The following is a 17,213-nucleotide window of genomic DNA, read 5'->3' on the forward strand; positions in this document are numbered from 1 at the left end:
CGTTTAGACCGAACCAGACTCTGTCTTCCTTAAGCGTGTAGAAGTTACAACATGAATCTGGAGAACAGCCTATCAATATATGGTGATGAAACACGAGTTAGTTTGGTAGTGTTGGTTTTGGTGGAGTATAGGACAGTATAGCCTAGACCTGTAGCAACGTCACATCGAAAAACTGATGGCCTATTCCAATATCTTCTAATTTTCATTATTTAAAAATGCTTGATGGATACTTTTGGTACCAGGGTTTCCCTCCACCATAGATCATATGTTTTGGTCTTGCAGTAGACTTGTTATAAATGTACACAAAATATAAATAGTCATTTTTAAAGGCAGATCTACTTGTGGCAGGCCTAATAGGATGATGACCAATGGAGTATGATTAATTATTGAACTGAAATCCGCACTTGCAGGAGAAGTGATAGTGTAAGTCAAACATAATATGTATGTGTAAATACCCACTCAAATTTGAATACACACAATACACGTATGTACACAATAAGTGATTCAATATTCTGTCTCAGTAGATCTTGAACCATCTTCCATTGGATATACCATTGGGTCATATGTACAACATGTCTATATTTTTGTGTGTATCTCCGTAAACCTCTGATTTAGTTTTCATTGACAACACGTGGTTGGCTGAGGTTGAATACATCAGAGCATACCTACTCCTAGCCATTAAGCATACTATTATGTTTGAGCAGCCCTGCACACGGTTTGACTGAGGAGTAGTAGGCTATTGTATGTGCTGAGGGAGCGACAGCGCAAAGACAAGGTGCGGTTATTCAAAACCAGACATACTTGTCTGGTTTTGTGAAGCCCTGTTCTTCCAAAAGCAAAAGATCAGTAGATTAACCAACAGAAGAATAGCATGCAAACTTTCCATTTCTGTTTGTATAACTTGGAAGTAAACATTTTAAATGGGTATTGTAGAAATGTATTTTGCTACACTTCACCAAGCTGGCTTTTCCAGGCTCCTCGAAACCAAGAAACAGGATGATGATGTTGTTGAAAACCAGTTTACTGCAGAGTTTAAAGGTGAAGTTATTCAAAGATTTGATGTGGGAGTGTAATGGTGTGCTGGTTTATGCCGCCTTCAAAACACTCGGGAGTTTCGGAGGTTCGGACCTGAAGCTCGGAAGAAAGTGCTTTGAACACGCTGTTGGGTCGGAGTTTCATGAGGAGGTAAAGCAACCCAAGTCCTCCGAGGTCACGTCATAACAATGGCTGTCCATTGCATTGATAGACTAAAGTGAACATGCAGCAAGCACTAAGAGGCAAACTTAACACCCATTCTAACACTTGCATTACGATACATTATAGCTTACAATTATAGGGTTAGGGTTCAGCAAAGAGGCCTCTGCCGGCGTCCATGCTTGTTGTCGTTATGAAGTCTATTCTCACGGTCTGTTTTTCCGGTTTTATGTCATAGCCTACGAACTTCTGAGGGGCGTTTCCTGAACACTCTTATTTCCTGAAGAAGGGAAGGTTTACTTAAAGAGCTTGCGAACCCCCGAGCTGTTTTGAAGGTGGCAATAATCTGCGCAAATTGATTGTTCAATGTGTAACAGGTGTGCAGCCTCACCCAGCCCCAGAGCTAATTGGTCTGTCTCGGGCCAGTCGACGCTGCTTAAACCAGGCGTTAACCACACACTCTCCCCTTTCATATTCCATTCTTGTGTAGGACAATTTTTTTTTTCAACATCTGCTTTTTTCTATTCTCATCCCCTCAACTCTTCCCCCTCTTCACCTCTCATCTCCCCTATCTTCTCCTCCCCTCCCCTCCCCTCCCCTCCTCTCCACCAGCCTGCCTGTCAGGCCGCCTTCGACAATGATGTACGCAAGCTTTATCACGTCCTCAAAGCAGACCCCGCGAAGCTCAACGTCCAGGACGAGGGCACCGGAGACACGCCCCTCATCACTGCGTGTCGTCGTGGCAACCTCAAGGTGGTCCAATACCTGCTGGACAACCACGCAGATGTTCATTTGACGAACAAGGTACTGAAGCAAAAGTATGAAACCACGTGCAAATATTGTGTGCTTTCAATGCTTTGTGTTTCTGTGTTCTGTGTTTGCAAATGGAATTACCATGCACCAGCACAGATCATGTTTATCCACCGTTAGCCCCAAGGTACACCCATTTATTTTCAACATCATGGATAGCAGGTGTATTGGGTTGTCGTTAGGTATCTAGACTGGGCTGGAGATAAATCTGAAGCTGATATTTTGCCCGCCTGCCACAAAATGCAAATGCAAGCAGCACTAAACTCTGAGACAGGTGCTTTATTCTAGTGGTTAAGTCCTCGCTCATAAATGTTCACATCCTCACACAAACATTTGAATAGCCAATCGTGAAGCACCTTGGAACCCGGGTTTAGAAAGAAATAGCAAAGCGTTGCTCGGACTGAAACAGGCTCCTTGCCTCCCCCCCCTCTGTCCGTATGAACAGAAACAGAGGACATGTCTTCACTACGTGTCCAAGAGGACCTTCACTGCTCTAGACTACCTGATGATCATCATCCTCATGCCCATCCTGCTACTAGGATTCTTCATCATGGTAACCGTAGCCCACACCATGCTTCATGATTACTGTACCTCACTGTACGTACGGTCATGTACAGCATGATGGGATGTTACCCCTGAAGTTTCTCACCTGAGAATAATAAAGTGCATCCTTTAATATATTATAAAAGCATAGCATCTTGGATCTTGTGTGAAACAAGATCAACCGTAGTATGTTGGTAAATATAATTTTTTCCTTTGCGTGTCTGTGTGTAGGAGGACAAGAAGAGGAAGAACGAGAAGCTTATGAAGATGATTCTGAGCAGCAGTGTGGACATCAACGCCAAAGACTATGTGAGTGGAACCCGCTTCATTCGCTGTAGCCAATCACATCCATGTGTGTCTGGTGTACAGGGCTGTTTGATTGGCCAGGGGATGGATGGATGATGGAACGGGTGACGAAATGTTCATTGGAATTGAACCCCGGTGTCCAGTTGGGTGACAGTAGAAAATACTGAAGTATACTCAACAACCCAATTGGTGTTGGACATTGTATTGCTTGACTCTTATATTGATATCTGATGTTACATGTGATGATGTATGCGAGTTTGATTTGGTTTCATGACAGAAAGGAAACACAAGCCTGCATTACTTGTCCCATAAGAAGAGTCACAGATTGGTGCCGTTGCTGCTGGAGAAACAGGCCGACGCCGGCGTTAAAAACAACGTAGGAGACCACACACACACACACACACACACACACACACACACACACACACACACACACACACACACACACACACACACACACACACACACACACAGAGAGAGAGCAATGTTGATGTATTTGGCTTTACCTCTCTGTGTCTGGTCTTTAATCAGTATTAAAACTATCCACTGGAAAAAGGTTCTTTATTTCCTACAACTCTCCTCTTGTACTCCAGTTGGGATACACAGCGCTGGACATAGCCAATAAAAAGAAGTTCCTGAAGATTGTCACCATGCTTAAGAAGGCTGGCTGACCGCACCAAGAGACAAGGAGACGGAAAGGAAGTAAACGGACCCAGTGAGCTGACACACGCAAATATGTAAATATCAACAACACGCGAGTCAACAACGTGCTTCTATGTACCATAACATTCTGTATTAACCGTTTTGTTTTTTCATTTGTATCACTACTTCACAACTTCCCATAAATGCATGTTATTGAGTCCCCTCTTAAAACCCCATTGCTATTTACAGTCAAGAAAAACCAACAGTCAAATGTATATTCATATTTCAATGTAAACAAAGGAAAACTTTTGTAGATATTCATGAACGATTTTAACGAGATTACGAGAATTCTAAATTAAAATTGAATCACAATTGTATCTCAATGTATTGGAGTGTCTTTTTAATAGGCTACTTTTTATGGGTGTCATCTGTTGAAGTGTGAATACACATTTATGATTAGATCCTATACTAAAGGGTCAATAACTGATAGATCCCACATAAATGCTTTTGATGACTGCTCTTTATTTGTCAAATTCACCAGTCCCAAAAGCAGTCTTATCCGGTTGTTTCCAGACAGAGTACTGCAAATCAATAATCAACCAGTGCTCTATACAAGTCCTCTATTATACCCATAAAATACAAACCCTAGACGCATAGATGTAGATAAAGACTGATGTACTGTATGCAGTATTAACTTCCTTTAAACAAACTAAAGACACAAAAGAATGCAGGAACAGATGGTCAGCTGATAACAGCAACACTATGCTACTGCAGTACTAGAACAGCAATCTTTTGCTTAAAGTCACACACGTATGATTACTTGGCTCAGATATTAGCTGTTACTGTCATTCAATATGACACCGTTAAAGATATTGGGACAATAGCTCTGTTTATGTAACGACAGTTTTGCTTTAGTTGTGGGTGGTTGTACATCAACAAATGGATTAATTATAAAATACATTTTTCTTTGAATTTCCTATTCGACTTAAAATCTGTCAGGCCTGTGCTTAAACGGCAAACCTTTTTAGGGTTTAATTCATGCACACTGGTAAACAATATAAAGATTAAGAAAATTGAAAAAAAAAATTGTAACTTAGTAGATAGAAGTACCTACTCTGATAAAGAAACAGACACATTGTCACGCTTTCAGATTAAAATAAAACGTAACTGGAATAAAATCAGATGCACATTCTCCTTAACTCAAACACACACAAACACATCCAAAAAATGTAACCAGATAAAAGTACTCAGATAAAAGTACTCATCCATTCCTCTCCTCCTACCCTTTGCATTAAAAACTTTATTCTGTATATTGTTCCTAGTTGCTAATCTTAGAAAGAAAACAAAGCTTTAAAGTCAAGATTTCAGATTTCATTAAAAAAGTAGAATAACATCTGATTCAAGGCCTCAGTGTCACAGTCTCCTATTAGAGACAGACAGACACACACACACACACACACACACACACACACACAAAGTCAACCAAAAATAGTACATAAAAGTAGTCAGTGGTTCCACCAACCCATTCCTATCCTTTTTCCCTTCACAATAAAATATTATTCTGTCCATTGTTCATAGTTGCTTAGTTTTGTCTAAGTCACTACACACAAGAGGTACGACACGATAGTGACCTCTGGTGGTGATTAAAAACAGTCAAATCTGCCGTCTGAAACAAACACACAACACACACACAAACACACAAAAACACCAACACACACATAGGTAGAACCCTTCCTGCAGATTTATCGGTGGAGCTGCATGAGTTTGAGGATGTCTGGATACATCTGTTCAGGGGCGTCAAGGCCCCAGATGAAGTCCAGATGTTCCCAGTGCTTGATGTGCTTGTGGAAGACCAGGTTGGAGACCTAAGTCAGAGAGACAGGACGGCACAGAATACAAATGGTAAATACAGACCCCGAAAATATCTAATCCATAGGTTGTCCTTCTATATACATTCCCTTTACATTTCTAATGTACTATAATACTACCAGTACCAATGCAATCTGCATTCATAATTGCCTTTTTATTTGTACTTTTCTTGAGTGCTTTTACAAAACATAAAAAGCCCCAGTTCTTTAGAACTGGGGATCAGTTCTAAAAAAGCCAGAGAAAGGGGCTGCCCCCACCAACCTGAGTGAGCAGGAGGGCCACGTCTTTGGGGTCCGCCAGCGTATCATGTCCCCCGGTAAACAGAGCAGTGGGAACCGTCATGTCCTTCACGTGGTACAGAGGGGGAGTGGACTGGATGGGCAAGGAAGTAGAAAAGGAAAAGAGGAGCAAGGACAGACCAATGGCTGTGAGCGAAACGTGAATTCAAACATAGTGAGTAAGATATGTAGGGTAACGATACAACAGAGGATTGATTTGTGATTTCACGCATTATCATGCTTTTCCTAGTATCGAGAGGGCCGGAAGATATTTAGAAAGTTTTTGTAATGTGATGGGAGCGTGGCGGTCCTACCTGGTTGTAGTGAGCCATGTTCCCATTGTACCCATAGTCGTAACCCATGAGCCTTCCACCATGCACGGCCTGGGAAAAAGAAAAGTCAGATTAATATGTGTATATATATATATATATATATATATTAGTGCTGTCAAGCGATTCAAATATTTAAACGCATCAATGTCATAGTTAACGCGATTAATCGCACAATTTTTCTATTCTAAATATCCCTTGATTTCATGCTGCTAGCCTTTTAGTGAGATCAAAGAGTGTTGAGAAGGACAGTAATAAAATATGTTTGGTACGATGGATATAAGAAGAGAGACCTGCATGGAATTCAACCCGGTCCACTTGACATCGGGTAGGTGCATGACAGTGGTAGGCCTACCGTAAAAACTCAATAGCCCAGGCTTTTATTTGTTTCAATCACTGAACTTTCGAACAAAACTCTTGCACAGCAAAGATGGGAAATACTATAATATTTATTATTTAAACCAGTATGAATATTCCTACCGTACGAAGGCCTATACACATTACCAGGCTATCGAATAACGTGCCTACATTTCTTAGCTTGGATGGTCTTAATGGGATTCAAACCCCCAACCGTGGCAGTGGTAATGCCATGCTCTGATAGTGGACCTAGATCTAGATTATTACCACCGAGAACAAGAGGATCCCCTTAATAAACAAATCAACACGTTGATTGATCGAGCAACTGACCTGGGACCAGTGGATCATGTTCTGCACCGAGGTGCCTGCGGGGCAGTGGGTGGTGTAGACGGGGACACGGGTCTGTGGGGGGAGAGAGAGAGAGAGACACACACACACACACACACACACACACACACACACACACACACACACACACACACACACACACACACACACACACACACACACACACACACACACACACACACACACACACACACACACACACACGTAAAATAGAAGTATCCAAAAAGTACAAGCCAAAATAATTTCAGTACACTACATTGACCACCTTGGGAACTATTGTAAGCAATCACTAGGTCCCAGAACCGCTCAGGGTTCTGTCTCATGTCTGTGTACCCCCATGGTTTTGGGGGAGGCTAGTGCAGCTAAAAAGGGTTTGAACCCCAAGGTTCACAGGCTACCTGTGCTCGATGCCTTAACCCTCTACCTGCGCATCTGAATGACCTTCATGTTGCTTTGGATAATAGCAACAAAAACCCGTAATTGTAAAATAGTTAGTAGATACACCCTACTTCCTGCACCTGTGTATAGAGTATGCCGTTCCAACGTGCTAGGGTTCCCCTCAGTGAGACTCAGCTCTATAGAGTGTCTGCTCATAGATTGGGGACAATGGATATAAATGCAACAAAAAAAATATGTTCTCACCATGTTGAGGTTTAGCTCGTCGAAGCCACAGAGGAGGAAGAAAAGGTTGCCGCACAGCTCGCTGAGGACCACCTTGTTGCAGATGTTCTCTGCGAACCATTTGATCATGTCATTCTGGGGGAGGAAGTTCTTCCTGCCAAATAGGTCCTGCAGGGACGGTGAAAGGAATGCGTGGTCATACTTCCACACGCGGACACTGTTTATCACAGGTCAGATCTGAGACCTGAACATCTTTGACCGTATCACCGCTAAGAACTCCTTTTGATGTGTTCATATAAGCATATCTGAACTTCAAACAGCGTTTATATTCTTCTGTAGAACAGCTTATTTACTATTAACATTTTGGCATTTTGGCATTTTTGACAATAATGACGATTCACCGTTTTAGTCCACACTGATGCGACGTGCATCGATTCCAATAGACCATGGTGCTATATTGCCATTGTTTACATTCATGGCCGGCGCGTGCATACTAAAGGCTCTTTGGCAGAATAGGTAAAAGGACGTAACTTTGACAAATACTATAAGAAACAGATGTTTAAGTGAAGCCAGGAGAGACGGCTACCACGGTGTGATCACCCAGACTGGTATAATCCTTTGAAGAGCCTATAGGGGGCTAGGTACATCTTGCTCAAGGATGTCGCCCCTAGGTAGGCTGCCGACATTGGGGATGAAACCGAGTAACTCGCCCTGTATGTATATGAACAAGGTTGTTCATGCAATCAATGTATGAAAGGGTTTCAGTGGGTCAGGTCTTTACCCATATCAGGAAGTCGGGGAGGAACGACAGCTTGGTCATGGGGCTTTTGGCGAAGGCCACGGTGGCGACTGGAGCCAGACCCACAAACAGCTTGATCTTACTGGCCAGCTCTGGCATGCTTGAGAACGCTAGGAAGGCTGGGGGGGGAAGAGAGAGAGAGAGAGAGAAATGTAAATAAAGAAGCATAACATTAAAAGATACAACTTGGAGATAGGTATTGTAACAGTATACGAACGCTGACTGTAACGTGCTATAGGGATTTTTTATGCCAATCTCAATGTGATATATTAGTTCCACAGTCTCCAGCATGGGCATGTGAGTGGAGAACCAAAGGCAGATGTGATACTGAAACGGCATATTTGAACCAACAACATAGGAAAATGAAGGGGAAAAAAGATAATTCCGTAAATATGTTCTGGATCATAAAAGACTGTGTCGACTGGACTGATCTACACAGACAGGGCTGTGCGTGTGTATATGTGTGTGTGTGTGTATGTGTGTGTGTATGTTCGTGCGTGTTATTTTTTTTATACTACACTAACTTTACTCAAATCTATGGAATTTATTTTCCAATTAGGAGCTGTTGCAGGCCAATAATAAGCCTGCCCAATCCTTTCATTTGGCCCGAATGCAATGTTTGGAAGGCCTAGCTGTCTGTCTGCCTACCTGTCTGTTTACCTAACTAACTGAGTGCAGCCTTGTTTATGACCTTCCACAAGGTTAGGCAGACCTATTGCTAAATCTAGTGAGCTAGTTACCTGTTTAGGGGAGTGGCTTTGGACAGAGGCCTGAAGGATGGGGTGGGATTGGGTGAATTCTTTCAAAAATCTAGCTAACTCTGGCTAATTGCCTACCTTACCCTTAAGAATTTCCCCAAAAAGCAAATGTATGTCTATGTCTATGTGTATGTGTGCACGTGTGTTTATAATGTGTGTAGGTATTCGCTGTGTGTTTCTGTGTTCGGCTGCAGGGTACCTATGGTGGTTCCCTGGGAGTGTCCCATGTAGAAGATCTTCTCCTGGCTCGTGATCTTCAGGATGTAGTCCACCATGGCAGGCAGGTCCTTCTGGGCCATCTCATCATAACTGCAGACAGGAGGGGCCGAGGGGGGGGGGGGGGCGGTAGAGACTAAATACTGGCACTTTACACTTCTATACTCTCACTGGTCTGACAGGTTCAGAACTCATCCTGCATAAGACTGGGGGTCTGGGGGAGAGAGAGAGAGAGAGAGAGAGAGAGAGAGAGAGAGAGAGAGAGAGAGAGAGAGAGAGAGAGAGAGAGAGAGAGAGAGAGAGAGAGAGAGAGAGAGAGAGAGAGAGAGAGAGAGAGAGAGAGAGAGAGAGAGAGAGAGAGAGAGAGAGAGAGAGAGAGAGAGAGAGGAAAAGAAGGAGCTCCCTACACCCCCCCGCTCCAGCGTGTACCGTACACAGGTTCTGACGGTACCTGAACTTCCAGAAGGCGTCCTGCTCCGGGTCCAGCTCCACGTGTCTCCGGGACCAGGTGTTCCCGCGACTGTTGGCGATCCACACGTCGTAGCCGGCGTCCGCCAGCACGTAGCCCAGGCTGGAGTTGGGCGGGTTGGTGATCCAGTTGCTGCCGGCCGCCAGCAGGCCGTGCTGCAGGAGCACCGCGGGCCTGGGGCCTGGGGGAGCAACACAGAGGACACCGGTAACTGGACTGAACCGGTTCCCCTGGAAGAGCTGGTCCCCACTATCCAATCTTTACAAAGGCCACTTCGCCGACCTCTCAAACACACTTTTGTTTAACTTAGGTTCAGGCTTTCGTTGGCTCCGATCGCCACAATCACATTTGGGGGGGGGGGGGGGGGGGGGGGGGGGGGGATAGATTGACGTTGACATGGTAACACATAACGAGAGATGTGACCCCTAGTTGAAGACATCTGGGATTGAACCCCAGTGTACAGACTAACCTCTAGCCTAACCATCTTAGATAAAGATGCCCAAGACCTCTTCCTTCTCATTAATACAAATGAATCAATGTGAATCACTTTGGAAGAGATAGATAGAGATAAAAGTAGAGCTATAAAAGAGTAGATCAGACCTGGGAATCTGTTTTTTGGTTGTTATTGGTGAGTTAGTAGATTACTAGTAATTAAGAAGAAACTAATGTTTTAGGAGTTTAGGAGGTATGATTAATGCTGTTATACCATATTTATGTGCATAACAGTACCATCTCAGTCCCTTGCAACAGCACGATATGCAGATCATTTGTATTTCCTCCCTGTCCAGCAGGTGGCAGTGGAGTCCAATCATCAAACTCTGCCCTTGCATCTTTTTGTATTGAGGTAAGAAGAACACAGGCTTGTCTGTGATATCTGAGGTTACATCAACAACCATGCAACATGGTTGTTGATGTAACCTCAACAACCATAACCTCAACAACCAACAACCAAAATGGGTTAAGAATATACCTATCTCTACCCCTCGCTCTTCTTTTAGTAAATATTTAGGGGATTCAAATGTGTAAATATAACTCCTAGGATTTAGAACTGACAGGTGGACAGATGAGACCCATTAAGAAACATGAGCGGAAGAAATTATAGCTTTTCACAATACTATGTCAATGCAATGGATGAATGATTGCGGAATAAAAAAAACCTACCTACATACCTAAAAAATATAATATGTGAAACTTCATTTTGATATTTAGGTTTGTAATGGGTTATGCGTGTGTATGTACATTTATGTGTGTATATATATATATATATGCCATTACTAACCTCATATAAATATAGTTCACAGAGGGTTACATTTATATAAGGCTAATATATATGTAATATATAAATCAATTAAAAACATTAAAAATAAAAGCTTATCCATAAAAAGGTTTTCTAAATCTTGAAAAAAAACGTTACAAATGAACTCAATCATAAATGCACTACCTTGCTGATCAGCTGCGTGTATCTGCATTAAACAAAAGTTTAGTGTGTGTGTGTGTGTGTGTGTGTGTGTGTGTGTGTGTGTGTGTGTGTGTGTGTGTGTGTGTGTGTGTGTGTGTGTGTGTGTGTGTGTGTGTGTGTGTGTGTGCGCGCGCACAATCGCAGCCCCAGGCTTGCTACTTCAATTCCAACCCTAATGGTCCCGCCTTCCCCGTTCCAAACAGCCTATCACAGAGCTGCTTTAAACCAGAGCACATGGTCACATGACCTCCTAATGGTACACATCAGCGTAAATAGGAATTAGAATGGATGACAAAAAAACTCCACAGATTCAGGTTCATGGAGAGTGCAGTGGAATTAATTAGTTGGGTTCTGTGTGTTCTGAGAGCTAACATGAAACCAAGGGAGAGGAGAGAGAAGAGAGAGAATACAAAAGTAGAAGAGAGGGAGGAGGAGGAAAAAACCCCAGAGGGTGTGTGTGTGTGTGTGTCTGTGTGTGTGTATGGGGGTGATTGCGAGTGTGCGTGTGTGAGTGACGTGTGTGTGAGTGTATATATGTGTGTGTGAGAGGTGAGGGGAGCATTATTTGATGTTCATTCAGTAATTTATGATATTTATTAACCAAAGCCTGGCTATGTCGACATTGTGCCAGTTTCGACAGTTCACACAGAGTTCAGCTGCTTCCAACTAAAATGTAAATCTAAAGGAAAAAAATGCCAGCACAAAGTTTCCAGAAATTTCAGTTGATGAAGTTACTGCATGAAACCCCCTGAAGTCATTTCTGCCATACCTATAAATACCTTGTATCTTGTTCAATTTAATTTCATATAAAATTATAAGAAATTTGTAACAAGTTATAATAATAAGTATAACATGAATAAAAATAGTCCCATGAGGGAATGAATACATCTCCCTGTCGCCATGACAACAAGTCAGGGGGTTTGGTAAGGTCACCTGTTCACTGCATTTGAATCAGTCCAACCTAAATAATTCAAACAAAAACAATCACTGTTCTAATCTTGTTCAGTAAAAGATACTGAAGCCTGCTTACATCGACGCCTTGATACTCCTTCAACAGGACTTTTAGACATAGAGATGGAAAGACAGAGACAGAAAGACAGAGAGACGAGGGAGAGATTCACTCACTCACCATTACCTAATTTATTTGTACTATGCTTGCACTGATAATCGATATTTCACTTGGTCTATCACATTTTTTCAGTACCATAATCTTTCCTTTGTTCAAAATTTAGACTGCTTTGGTAAGAGAGACAGATAGACACAAGAAAGAAAGTTAGAGAGAGTGAGACAGAAAGACAGAGAGAAAGAGAGTAAGAGACAGAGAAAAAGAGCAAGGGAGAGAAAGAGAGACATGGTGAAGGTATATAGAGACGAGAGAGCATTGAAAGTTGAACCTGGATATCTTGGTATCTCATGACAGCGTTGGGGTTTTTTTTTTCCACCTCAAGGACTCTCACTCTCTGTTCCTGTTCAAAGATTCATGCTGAATCCTACTTTCACTACCTCCTTCTCTTTGCTTCTCAAATATCCCCCAACTAGCCCCAGCCTTTCTTCTGCTGCGCACATTTGCTGCCATTCCTGTGATATTCTACAAATACTGTCAGACCTCTTTATAGGCTGTGCGCATTTTAATTTCTGTGCCTAAAATTGACTGAATCATTTTAGTTTATTTAAATGTGATGCAAATATGATCCGTCACAAATACATCATTCATCATTCAAGTAGGCCGTACACAGATTTCAACTGAATTCATTAAATCAAATTGTATTCCATTGATTGCCGTTCAAACAAGAAGAGTCCCTTTTTAAATCATAAAAACCTCTTTAATAATTTTTTCGTTTCCACATTTAATCTCCAAACCTCCTGAAGGGTTTGAGAGAGATGTTAAAAAAGGCCCATTATACCCCTACCTCCTTCCAGCATGTCTAGAGATGTATTAGAGACAGGCCGTCCCAGGGTGGTGCGTACTACCCACCTGAGGCCTTCTGATGCAGGCCGTGGGGGATCCTGTTGACGGACAGGATGTAGCCGTCCTCCGTCACCACGTCATGCTCCTCCACCGGGTAGTCCCAGCGACGGATGATCTCAGACTGGAGCGCAGAAACACACACACACACACACACACACACACACACACACACACACACACACACACACACACACACACACACACACACACACACACACACACACACACACACACACACACACACACACACACTTGTTAATTGTTAATAGTTTCTGATGATGAGATAAGTTCCTTGGCTACATTTTCCAAGTGGTCATTGAGAGCCAAATTGGGATGATCGATTATTGATCCCACCTTTATTTCACTATAAATAATGGTTCTGTTGATGCTTTATTTATTTTTTTAACTAACAACTTTATTGACCTGGTGACTCATCAGCACGTTTAAGTGCCTATGCTCTCTGCAGCTTCGGTCAACACCTTTTCTTGGTTTCTCCATCCCGGTACTTTGCGTTAAATATGTTTGACGCTGAAGGATCCTAATCTGGCAAATTCCATTTCTTGCTAAATCGAATCACATCCCAGATATTTTCAACAACAAAAATGTTGTTTACACTTAAAATCCTCTTCCAGGTAAAAAACCTTTCCAGGTGGAATGTATTTTGATGAGGTCATTCCTACATCACATGTTGCCTGTACATTCATAAAGCCTGAATCTATTAACTCTGATGTAATCTGATGAAGGTCTTCTTGATGATTGTAGGACATTTTTTATTGGCTTGAGTTGGCAACTCTTATCTGAACGTGAGTCATAGGTTGTATTTGGGCTAAGGTTCAACAAACAGGGAACAGAAATACACACACACCCCGAACACAAGTCCATGATATCACACTTCCTTGCAAACACTGTGGTGCCAAAAACTCTTTTGAGGAAGGACGAATGTGATTTGCAATACTCCTAGGTGAGTTAATACCAATAAAAGCTTTTACTATTACTGCCAAGGTCATGGGTGATGACTCGTGGGTAGAAATTACTTTAGATGAGGAATTAGAAAATGCTAGATACGGTGATGGCGGTGCAGAATGTCGTAATAAAGATAAGACTTATCTTGGAGCCACATATAGTGTATTATCAGGTGTTTGACCCCAGGGTAGAAAGGCACTAGGTTGGTTTGCTAATGTCCACAGCCTCACCTGGGGGAGAAGGCCAGCGAGAAAGGCCATGTATCCGACATCACCGTCAGCCCATAGAGTTAGGCCCAATCCCATTTCTACCCCTTACCCCTTACCCCTTACCCTTACCCCTTACCCTTCCCCATACCCCTTCAAAACAAGGGGGAGGGGTAAGGGGTAGAAATGGGATTGGGCCTTAAAGGCTACCACCAAATATTTAATGTTCCTTTCTGTCCTCACTTAATCTTTGTTTATCGCTACAAATTCAAAACTGTCCAAATCCTACACAATACCTATTTGACTTTACTAGCCTACTGTACTGTGTTCTTCCGGTTTTGCTTAGAAATTGAGGAACAAGGAAAATTTTACATCACAGTTGATCTGTTACCAAGAATGTTTTTTACATTAACCTTATAATTGGCTAATTATCACCAACTGATGCATCAAACAACAAACAGCTCCGGGTTACATAAAGTAAGCCATCTTGATTTAAATTATAAACCAAAAAGATCACGTATTATAATATATATAATATAATATCTATGAAGTGCATCAAAAGGTTATAAATCTCATGATAGCCACCACCCAACAGTTCTGAGTTGTGCTGCTAATCCATCATGAAAGATCTCTCTCAGCATTGGTCATGATAGGAAAGGGGAACTGTAGCCCACTGATTATACTCAGCCCCCTAGCATCACATTCGGGTCAAATATAGCCCTATGTTTTTTCCAGTTTGGTCACATCTAATTGGATTAAAATATGATTCCACAATAACAGCAACCCAAGTATTTTTTTTATGAAAAATGTTTACTCAGAACTGTTTTGACAAACATTACATTTTAATTTCTAATTTGAATTAAACGTATTTTGAGAGAATAGAAGCGAAATGCTGGGTGTTTACGCCTGACTCCCTGTTTGATTGAATAGCCTTAAATGATTCAGTGGACCAACTAGTTCAACACATGTTTTCATTTATGCATTACCTGTTTCATTGTTTTCAGTACTCACGTACGCAATTAGATTCCTATTTTATTGTTTTGATTATTTGTTTATGCACCTATTTCCTGTTTTCCTGTGTCCCTAACTTGTCAGCATGCGTATTGTCTGTGTGTGCATTTGCACTGTAAAATAATCTGTACAGCACTTTGGGACCAACCTGTTTAGTCTTTTAACCTGCTTAATAAATACAATTAATTTGTAACTTGAAACTGAAAAACTGCAGGTCATGGTTGCATTATAATAAGACATTTCCGACCTGATCGAATAAAACATTTATGAAAAAGTCACTCAACAACATAGTCTTCAATACAGTGTGCGTTTGTGTGTGTCAATTTTGTGAGTGTGTTTCGGTGTGTGTATGTTGGTGTGTGTGTTAGGTTGGTTTGCGTTTCGTGTGTGTGTGTGTGTGTGTGTGTGTGTGTGTGTGTGTGTGTGTGTGTGTGTGTGTGTGTGTGTGTGTGTGTGTGTGTGTGTGTGTGTGTGTGTGTGTGTGTGTGTGTGTGTGTGTGTGTGTCATGTTGGTTTGCATCTCCTTTGTGTGTGGGTGTGTGTGATCGTTCAACTCACAATGTTCATGTCGACCTCCGGGTCGAGGCCAGCTCCTTGCTTCAGAAGGCGTGAGTGCTTCTTTCCCTGGAAGACGGCTTGTCCATGGTAAGGGTCCCATCTGGGTGCCCCTGCTCTGTAAACTGGATCACTAAGGGCCGTGCCACAGAGGGCCAACACCAACAGTGCAACCGACAGCATCCTCACATCTGAAGATGCATGAAGATATACATACTTTATTATCAATCACTATGACTCTCACTCTATGTCTGTAAGTTGTTTCTCTCTCACTCTCGCTCCCACATGTTCTGTCACTCTCTCTCGTCCACACAAACAAATACACTCAAAAAGGCCAGAGATTATTTCTCATTCCACCATACCATTTCCCGAAGCAAGTGTGTATAACTGTTTTACCTTATGTTGTTTAGCTTTCGAAGGCAAATATAGTGTCAAAAGTGTGTTGTGTTTTTTTTCAGAAGTCATGACAATTGTATTATATTACAATATAGCTATCAGAGACCACTTTGGTCAATGGCTCGTTCTTCGGTGGTTTGAAATAGAAATTGACAGAAAGGACTTCGCCCCAATATGTTGGACCACAGGAGAGATTTGAAACTGCTCAGACTTTCAAAGAAGGTCTGTTTACATTTGATAAGGAAAGGTTAAACATCCACCCTTCAAAATAGAATTGGGTCTAATCCCAGTTGTCTGCGGAATCGTTCGTGTGTTTGCCTTCCCTAGTAATAATGCAAGGTTCACCACGGGCTGAGTTTATAAAAAATTCGACCTTATATTTTTGCAGAGTATGTCTTAATTGCATTTGGTGATTAACATGATTTCTTCCCAATAATTCGTATGCGTATATATAGACGAGGAGAGACGAGTATGTTTGAGAGAATATTAACCAAAAGTAAACCCATTAACCGCAGTTTCCCGTACATGTTTACTGGGTCAAGTTCTGCTCGTCCCGCTCGTTAACTTCGAATTATTCAAATATGGCCGTCATGTTTTAAAGATGCATCTTCGATATATCTCAAACCTTTTGTAATAAACAATGAACTTTTTTAAAACTGCTTTCGGCTGTGCTTTAGTTTGCACGTTTTGCAGGACATCCTGTACCCATGATCAAATCCCTGACTCTTCTTTGGTGATTTTAAACCAAACACAGAGAAACATAAACATGACATCCTAAACTCCAAGTACACTCAAATACATTTTTCTTACATGCCTAGACTCTGGAAGAACAAGGTATTTTATGACCAGTACGTCTACTTACCAAGATGAGACTGACTTCTGTCATGCAGAATCAAAAGGAGACCATGGACGAAGAAAGAGGAGGAGGAGAAGGAGTCACGAGAGCTCCTGGCTGGGACGTCACCCCGACCTCACGGTCCCGCTCACTGATTGGTCGAAATTGTGCTTATTATCACGTTGCTACATTGTTGTTATTTATTTTTTGCAACTATTCAGGATGCGATAATAAGTTTATCAAACCTCGATTCGACTTCAAATCAAATTTATTAAATACA

General features: G+C 41.9%; 2 protein-coding genes across 2 annotated transcripts in view; one reads left to right on the forward strand and one right to left on the reverse strand.

Moving 5' to 3' along the window:
• ankrd22 (ankyrin repeat domain 22) overlaps window positions 1-3,872 on the forward strand; it is a 4,237-nt gene extending 365 nt beyond the window's left edge. The window contains exons 2-6 of the mRNA XM_030339789.1: window positions 1,807-1,998; window positions 2,450-2,557; window positions 2,779-2,856; window positions 3,131-3,229; window positions 3,447-3,872. Coding sequence (XP_030195649.1) covers window positions 1,807-1,998; window positions 2,450-2,557; window positions 2,779-2,856; window positions 3,131-3,229; window positions 3,447-3,524 — 555 coding nt within the window. The 3' untranslated portion in view covers window positions 3,525-3,872. The remainder of the gene's footprint in view (window positions 1-1,806; window positions 1,999-2,449; window positions 2,558-2,778; window positions 2,857-3,130; window positions 3,230-3,446) is intronic.
• A 125-nt stretch (window positions 3,873-3,997) lies between these two features.
• On the reverse strand, window positions 3,998-17,095 carry lipf (lipase, gastric). Its single transcript, XM_030339787.1, has 11 exons — window positions 16,961-17,095; window positions 15,706-15,893; window positions 12,974-13,088; window positions 9,522-9,720; window positions 9,054-9,163; window positions 8,079-8,215; window positions 7,319-7,465; window positions 6,659-6,730; window positions 5,957-6,025; window positions 5,626-5,736; window positions 3,998-5,360 (listed from the first exon to the last, which is right to left on the reverse strand). The coding sequence occupies exons 2-11, from the start codon at window positions 15,883-15,885 to the stop codon at window positions 5,238-5,240; spliced, it is 1,263 nt and encodes a 420-aa protein (XP_030195647.1). The 5' UTR covers window positions 15,886-15,893; window positions 16,961-17,095; the 3' UTR covers window positions 3,998-5,237.
• Between the last annotated feature and the right edge of the window lie 118 nt (window positions 17,096-17,213).

Source organism: Gadus morhua, chromosome 18, assembly GCF_902167405.1.
Source record: "Gadus morhua chromosome 18, gadMor3.0, whole genome shotgun sequence".
NCBI lineage: Eukaryota > Metazoa > Chordata > Actinopteri > Gadiformes > Gadidae > Gadus > Gadus morhua.

Excerpts from the sequence above, each read along its gene's own strand:
- lipf (XM_030339787.1), bottom strand. The coding sequence starts at position 15,885 with ATGCTGTCGGTTGCACTGTTGGTGTTGGCCCTCTGTGGCACGGCCCTT. Across the intron at positions 9,721-12,973 it reads CCTGCATCAGAAGGCCTCAG|GCCCCAGGCCCGCGGTGCTC; the intron begins GTGGGTAGTACG and ends TTGCTCCCCCAG. Across the intron at positions 7,466-8,078 it reads TCCCCGACTTCCTGATATGG|GACCTATTTGGCAGGAAGAA; the intron begins GTAAAGACCTGA and ends CCGTCCCTGCAG.